Source organism: Saccostrea echinata, unplaced genomic scaffold (assembly GCF_033153115.1).
Source record: "Saccostrea echinata isolate AGI-Se365-2 ecotype Australia unplaced genomic scaffold, CSIRO_AGI_Sech_v1 ptg000054l, whole genome shotgun sequence".
NCBI classification, from domain to species: Eukaryota; Metazoa; Mollusca; class Bivalvia; order Ostreida; family Ostreidae; genus Saccostrea; species Saccostrea echinata.
The window spans coordinates 50,850,472-50,859,242 of record NW_026889803.1 but is presented as its reverse complement, the minus strand read 5'-3'; the positions used below and the strand labels follow the sequence as shown (position 1 = coordinate 50,859,242).

At 34.7% G+C, this 8,771-nt stretch overlaps 1 protein-coding gene across 1 annotated transcript; it reads left to right on the top strand.

Annotated features, from left to right (window-relative positions):
- Positions 1 to 703: 703 nt before the first annotated feature.
- Positions 704 to 5,716, top strand: LOC133172297 (zinc finger protein 691-like). The gene is made up of 3 exons (XM_061307158.1): positions 704 to 853; positions 2,059 to 3,044; positions 3,184 to 5,716. Exons 1-3 carry the CDS (start codon positions 781 to 783, stop codon positions 3,493 to 3,495), a joined length of 1,371 nt encoding a protein of 456 aa, XP_061163142.1. The 5' UTR covers positions 704 to 780; the 3' UTR covers positions 3,496 to 5,716.
- The last annotated feature ends 3,055 nt before the right edge of the window (positions 5,717 to 8,771 follow it).

Below are 8,771 nucleotides of genomic sequence, written 5' to 3'. Positions count from 1 at the left end.
GCCATGGAAACCCGAGCCCCGGGGAAGCGAGGCACTCTGTTCCGTATCTACTTCGTCAAATTCTTACCACATGTTTTCTCGTGCCGTATCATCCATGTCTTTTGGTTTCCATAACAACGACTCCTTCTCCCACTACTACAATGTCACTTTCGAAGATTTATCAAGCTATTTTATATGGTAAAGCACGTGCTTTTCGAGGCACGTAAGCATAAAAACCAAGATCTGTAAAGTTGTTTGAGAATTAAAACAATTATGTAGTCGGAAACTTGAACTCCACGCGCAATAAGGATGCAATGAAACCATGAATGGCACGATAAAAAAGATCGCATATGTTTGCAATGTTATGAAAACCCAGAGTAAAATTGTTTTCTCTTTTTTATTCCATGGTATGATAATAGGGGGAAAAGACATTACTTATGCAATTATTCCTGTATATATACATTTATATTTTTAAATCCCCAATCAGATATTAACTTGTCAGTTAAAAAAATAAAATAATGCTAATTTGAATTCGACATAATTTCAAACTGATGTGTTCAACACAGTCATGTTATGAAGAATATAGCAGTATAACATCCCATTTCTACAAAAAGACATCTATCCGTTTGCCGGCGTTTTTTGGACAGTAGTGGGAGTAGTTTTGCCTTTGACACTTGTTGCGCGTGCTTCTTGGCAGCACTGCCAGAGAGGGCTTGTCTGCCAGAAGATCGACAGCAAGCGCACGTGCTGCACGTAAACATTCACCATCGGCACTCATTTCATGTCACCTGGAAATTTACCATGCCAAAATCCTTTTTATTGACAAATCGGAGGTTTCTAATTGAAAAGAAGAAAATCAAAGAATTATCTGCAGGTAATAACTGTCTTTTACTTTTTTTTTTTTTTGCAAATGAGGATTACTTCCAAGAATTAACACTTCAGATCTTCTTAGCAAAAGAATCTACTAGTACATGATTAGCAAATAAATGTATTCTATTCTATATTATATTATTTCATTTGTTTGTTATATATATATTTCTTTGATAAATTTTGCATCAGAATAGTAAATGTATTCTAGAATGTGCTGTATGTAATTTACATTTTCTAGATACGTTCGGTTTCATGAGTGTTTTATATTTATTTAGATTGTAAGATTAATAGGGGGCTATTGTGTGTTTGCATTTTTCAGATACTTAATCAATTCATCTTGCTGATTTCATGTTGTCCACTAGGTTTTCAAGGACAAGGTGTCATATTTTATTTGTGGAATTGTTTACTCTATGTGGACTTGCAAAACAAAATCTTTATGATATTTATGTAAAAATAAAAGCTTTTTCATATATGCTTACAAAGTGCAATTCCACATATAAAGATATGTTTCTGCTAGCAACATTTGTTTATAATGAAAGAATTTATACAGAAGTTATACAGAAGAGCAGACTGTCATATTTCAAAAGTTCTCAAACCTCTTAAAGTTATGTGGTATAGAATATTACAAAGTCGTGTCCGCTCAGCAGGGAACTCAGACGGCACAGCTCGGATCTATACCGCCTCATTTTGATCTCACGATAATTACTCGAGTCTGCAAACTCATGCAGTGTAAACACTGGTCTTGTTTTCTCGTGTGTCGTAATTTTAAGGCTGACCCCTGGTGAGGCTCGAGGGCTCACAAGGTCATGAATCACCTGCAGAATCATCGCCACTGCTGATGTGATTATATGGTATCTCTCGCCAAGTGAATCATCTGTAAATGTGCAGCTGACAAATGCCTTCTGACACCTCTCTGCATCGTTTGCACACTCATCACTGAACACCTGGTGTGTTTATGTATCGAGTAAATAGACCTATAATAAAGACACCTTTTCTGACACCTCTGACAACTAGATTCCACCTGAGAGACCACTTCTTTAATATGGCTTCCATACAGAAGCATTGTATAAGAAACAAGATTTGATTTCTCTTTATTTATACTGTCAAAACAAGGCTGTTAAGATTTTTCTTACTCTAAACCTCTTGAAATATATTTATCGCGGAAGATCAATTTACTTATTTTCAAAATGTATTTAATTAAAATTTCAGAGAATAGTAACAGAAATGCAGAAATTAGGAATGACGAAAGTCCTTTCGAAGCTGGAGAGATGCATCAAAGCTGGGAAAACAATCCAGCGCAATCTAATCTACAGCACAATTTAGAATTTGTGGACTATCGTCAGATATTTTACATCGAACACGACAATAAAACACTCCCGAACAGAGACAATTCGAACGAACAGGACACCGATAATGACTCCCCGAAAGATTTGTCAACAAAAAGAAGAATGTCACCACTTACATCAATACGATCACCTGATGTCGATCTCTCGAGACACAACGAGAGCAACATTGTCTCTCACAAAATTTCGAACGCTCATACTCCACCTTTCATCACGGGACCGCGCTCATCGTATTCGTATTTTCATTTCCCGGATGACACTGGTGGATGTAGAGACTACTCAACTGAAGCAGTACCCGAATTGAAGCGCGCAACACAAACCCCATCCCTGGTACCAGACCACAGGACGGAAGTAGAAATGTCGCCGTATAACCGGTACTCAGACTTCAGTGCAGAATTACGACCCGAATTTTCGCCCATCAATCGCTGTCATGCTGAATGCTCCGATCATTTTTCGCTTTTGTATGAGCTAATAAGAAACACAAATGGTCTGTTGGAGCATAGGGAACAAATGGACACTCCAATAAATGCAAAAAGAGTACTTAATTTCGACAAACCGACTTATTCGCCTATCATCGAGCCAATATCACCAAGACCAACACCTGCAACAGAGCATGATGAGTATAACAATTACCCTTGCGAGGAATGTGGCAAGCATTACAGCACCTCGAGTAACTTAGCCCGTCACAGACAAACACACAGATCGGCAAGCGACAAGAAAGCTCGAAAATGTCCACACTGCGAAAAGGTGTACGTATCAATGCCGGCCTTTAGCATGCATGTCCGAACTCACAGTCAGGGGTGCGAGTGTCCGTACTGTGGAAAAAGATTCAGCAGGCCCTGGCTTCTTCAGGTATGATAGGATAAATCACTTGCTTTATAATGACAAACTATATAAAAACGAAAGTTTTACTTAACTTTTTTCTACATTGACCAATAGTTTGAAACATTTTACATACCAAATTAACGGAAATTTTTATTGTATTTTTTAGGGTCATATAAGAACACATACTGGCGAAAAGCCCTTTGATTGTCCCAAGTGTGGAAAATGTTTTGCCGACAAATCAAACCTCAGGGCGCATGTGCAGACTCATTCAACAGAAAAACCGTACGTTTGTGGAAGGTGTGGCAAGGCATTTGCTTTGAAGAGCTACCTGTACAAGCATGAAGAGTCTTCTTGCATGCGCGGGCAACGAAGTCGCTCTAAAGAAGAGAGGTTATCGGAGGTGCGCGCGCACAAACACCGAAACAGACAAAATTCTAATCAAGACTCATCACCAAGTACCCAAGAAAGCTTGGCATAGTCAAACATGGCATGGTAAATTTTCCAATCATCACGACCAAGTTCATTGTTTGTATCTCAATACTTTTGTCACAACACACTTTTCATTTTTCTATGCATTTCAAATCTAGACTGGACCATTCCAAAATACGTGTCGTACAAATTGTATGTATCGTATTTTTGCTTTTACATAATCTATCAAAATGGATCTTTTTTAAGACAAGCAGCATTCCACGGCAAAAAGAAATATTGCCAGATTTCCGTTGTCAGTTCGCACATTCATTTACTTCATCTAAATATAAACAGAACGGAATTTTGATAAGTAATCAATTAAGTGTAGATTTTTGTAATTTATACACGATGATTGGATTGAATAATATTTTAAATGAAATAATCTCGAAAATAGTCAGAGAACTATTTAAAGTAACAACATACTACTCTAATTCACGAAATGAAAAATCCAGGGTATGAAGTTACAAAAAAGGTAGTAATGAAAGATAAATTTAGTCAAAATATTTATAAAGATTAACGGTTAGTTTATAAATGGTACCGATAGAATACTAAAAAACACAAATATAATATTCAAACTTTCATTGGTCTTTACTTGGTCGTCATTGATATTATACCGAAAACGTCATTATGTCGCCTCATATGGTTTTCATTAAGTCGTTCCTCATGACACTTTCGTTTGTAGTTGTTGTCCGTCCGAAACTGACGATAAAGCTATCTTTCTGTGTCTGTTAGAAGGGCTGTCTTTGTTGTCAAGCTAATCAGAGACCCCTTTAAGCATGATGGGAAACAGACTCAAAAATTGTGGAATATGCCTATCGTGATGTAAGAACATCCAAATGACTTGAAATAAAAGACTGATGAATTTTCTCAATTAGTCATAATTATGAGCACATATAATGACGTATTTATATGTTTTATAAACAGCATTAAAAATAGTTATCTTTTTATATCTTTTGCAATTTGCTCAAATGCGAAAAGGAATCGAAGTCTAAAACCCTATATTTGTCTTCGTGATTAGCATGAAATAAAAAAAAAGTTTGATGAGCAACTTATGCACCTTCAATGAAATGAGTAAATAAATAGATAAATAATAAAAATAAATAGATAATAGATAAAAAAAAAAGATCTTAAAACAGATTTTTAAAAGGGCTGATTTCTGTGGACACGAATTTGTAAGCGTTTTTTTTTTTTTTTTTTTTTTTTTTTTTTTTTTTTTTTTTACATTTCTTACTAGTGCTAATCACAAGAATGTGTCTTGTTTTATGTAATGAAAGATCAGAAATCTTAAAAGTTTCCAGAAATTACTGGTTCAGATTTGAAATAATTGTTTGAATAAACCAAATCGCATATCAATCATAAGACCTTCTACATGTAAATCAAGATGATATGGACAACTTTTGTGATTCCATATTTAAACATCTAAGTGCTTAAAAAGATGTAAAAAAATGATTTGGTAATTTTCATTGTATATAATACGGATTTGTTTGAGAGCGTGCGATTTTTTTCAACCCAAAGTGCTTTTTAAGTGAGTTTACTTATGTGTGATAATTTATTTTTATTTATTCTGTCTGGAGTGTTGTGTGTTGCATATTTATTTTGAAATAATTTTATTTATTTTCCATGTTCGCCATTTATTTATAGTTCTGTACATTACACATTACGCCATTTCTCAGTTTCAAAACATTTATATATTTTACATTCTGAGTATTTGATGCAGATTATTTTGTTGATGAGTATCTCATGAAGTCAACTCTGTAATGTTTTTTTTTCTTCTGTTCAGTATATACTTGTTCAGTGGGTAATGGACGACCAATAAAATCTATCCATGCAGACAGATCTGTTGCTGGAAAGTTAAAGACGTCGTGTAATTTTACATTAAAAAATGTTTGGAATTTTTCTTCTATTTTTATATATTTTATTGACATTTTTTTTATCCTTTTGTTTGGTGCGCTTGGCCTTTGCCTATTTGACAACTCTTTTTGAAGGCATCGACATTTTGTATTGAAAGCAAACATGTTTTGTTTTGTAGTTTACTTCTTCATATTATTAAACCTAACATCGTGAAAAGTTGTAAAAGATATATATTTTTTCAAATATTTGATGGTAGCTTTTAATTTTTATATGTTCATTTTTTTTTTTAACAAGTTATTAACAAAATTTGTGAATATTGTCGAAGCAATGACTCTATGTATGTTTCTCGAAATTTCCCAAGAATAAAATCTGGCACTTTTGGACGGTTTCCTTTGTTTATGTGAGATACTATCATAACATGTGGGACGGCAGAAGATCTGCAGCATGTCGATGTGTGAAGTGATGCTAGCTACGGTAATTGTGGCCGAAAATCTAGATAAACAAATGATTAATTGTGACACTAAGCGGCCCCGATGTTTGGAACACGCCAATGGTAGCGACCCGCTTGTGTCATTTATAACAGCACACGTCTTCGGAAGAGGAATCTTTCTGACAATTTATGATTGAAAAATATTCCATGTGTTCATGTTAAACACAGAAGCTTGTGACCTGAGCGGGGAAGGAGAAGAGTTTTCCTATTTTGTACAAGAACGAGTTTTGTATCAGAATTACAATTCAAGGTCGTCTGTCCCGCACGGTAACAAACATAAAACAGAGGCAGTGGAAATGCTGAGCATTGCATAATTCTAATTACCAGGAATCTTTAAATGGTCGTGCTGCTCGCTGAACGTCAAACTATACTAACAACACATGTTCCCTTTTATAAATTAATTCTATGCCGATTTCGAATAATTAACCAAAGTATACACTGCTGACAGGCAACCTTAAAATCGTTTTGACAGCAAAATATGAATGTCTAATTAAAATGATTTGAAAAATGAAACGTGAATAAATCTGACATATTTGATCATTTTTATTTTATGAATGAAATAGCACTTCCTTTGCACTATTCCCACGGTTGCGTAGAAATAATTTGTGTAGTAGGCACTTTTCCAAGACCATATTCTCGAAGAACAGTGTAAAAAAAACAGCTGTCAAATCACGGAATAACTTCCGCTGTTTATATTTTACACAAAAAACATAAATGAGGAAATCTCTATTGACGGAATGCATCTTCCACGTTTTTCTTGAACCACTGAGCAAAAAGTTCTTCATAATGTTTGTTTACAATAGCGTGGGAACGATGGGTCGTATTATATACTGATGACGCCTGTTAAAGATCGGGATCGAGTACGAACAGACATGCACAAAAGTGATCTTCAATGGCTTCAAAAACTATGCACAGACAGCCAAAGCCGGGAGACACTTTTTACGCACGCTCTTTATGAGAAACACGTGTTCACCACGATTTTACTTGCATAATGGATTTTTGCAAACATTCTGTACGAAGATTGTATAAAATTAAGACAAGGGTAATTTACTTGCATGTTTCCTCGCGTGCCATTGCTGCACGAGTCAACATCAACTCGTCTTGTAAGCATAAAAATCTACTCAATCTCGGAAGCCGATGCTTATGTAGGCCTCTGGTCTTAATTAACAATGAAGAATTGACATAATTATGGGTGTCAGAACTGGGTGTCGACTTTCCACAACAAGAGTATGCTTTTACACTAGGTCACCTATTTCACTTGCAGGCCACAATTCCAGTCTGTAGTCTCTTGCATACCCGAAACATTAGGAACGTGTGTTTACTGCACACGCCCTGTGTAATTTTCTGGGAGGAGAGGGGTCTTTGATGTAGCATTAGATAATATAAATATGACAAAGCCATAGAACGTTAATGAGGCTCTATCTGACAGTCCAGATGTCGTTATGTTGTAACAAGTCTGCTTTACTTATAACAAAAGTAATGCAATCACTTGATCTTGTCCTACAAGAAAGTCCATTCTTGTAATATGAATATGTGTTCAGATTCCACTGTTTAGTAGAATTTCTGGTAGAATTTCTAGACAAATGACATAACTTGGCATAGCAGAAGACTGACTAAGAGTATGCCCTGTTCAGAACAGAAGACATTGTTTAATTTCTAATCGTATGTGTACATGAATGTAAAACCTTGTTTTTTATTACACCGTGTTACAAAAATAATTCAACTTCTCGTGGGCAGGGTACCTCCGACCTTTCTGAAATTTCTCAAAGATCTGATCGACGACTTCCTGGTGTTATTTGGCCTAATATTCATAATTTTAAACGCGAGTTGATAAAATATCATGTAAGAAATATTGAGTACAGATGACAAGTTTTCATTTCCGTTATTTCTGCACGTGCAGGATCGCGCAAGTGATAACGCTTTCTCTCAATGCCAAGTTAATGTGAGCTCTCAAGTGGGTTTCTGTGGTTTTAGCAGTTCTGAATTAATTTTCTGATTTCTCATTCATATAACTGAATGCAATGACATTGAAAGTTATCTCTTTGTATATATATTTACCTTTTCCTGTCTGGACTTAAAATGAAATGTTTATTTTGAAAATTAAAATTTTGCAGTAAAAGTAAATTTTCGCATTTGCTTAGGTACGAATTTCCAAATTTCGATTGGATAATAGATAGACGCATATTTCTATAAATTGTACATTTCTTAACTTTAAAACTAAGCAAATATAATAAATTTATCTTTGTATAGATATACACTGAGAAATGCCGTATATTTGCTTAGATTTAAAGTTAAAGTGAAGTTGAAAATCAAAAATGTTTTTGATTTTCAACTTCATATTATTCTGGATAACAGTTTAAACAGATTTTTATACGAATACACATAAAATGAATTTTTTTTTGCGACGAATTAATGAAATATTAATGAGACAGTTGTGAAGGTGTTCTTGTGTAACAGAATGTACTGAAAATCTGCAGTGTCAATGCCGCGCCACTGTAGACTGCAGAGATGAAAGGGAATATCACGGGGTTATAATGGCAATTTCTTCAGTATTTATTACACAAATCTTAATGTGCATTTTAAAAGTTTGATGAATTTAAATTTCAATTTTATATTATAGCATTCAGAATATATTATCTAGCACGTTGAGGGATATAATTGATATAAAAAAAATGTTTTTTGGTAGAAATACAATTAAACTAGATGAAATCCCGCGCAAGCGCGGGGAATTGTTTAAAATCCCGCATTAAGTTTTGAAGCAGATGTACGTCTCCATCGCCCTCCTACCCCTTTTGTAAAAACTTGAAAAATAACAATTTCATTTATTGACGTTTATTTTGAAACCTGTTATACTATGTTATGGATATTGTACTTCAGGTGCTCTTATTATGTTCCCCAAACGAAGTTTGGGAACATATTGTTTTTACTCTGTTTCTTCTTATTAT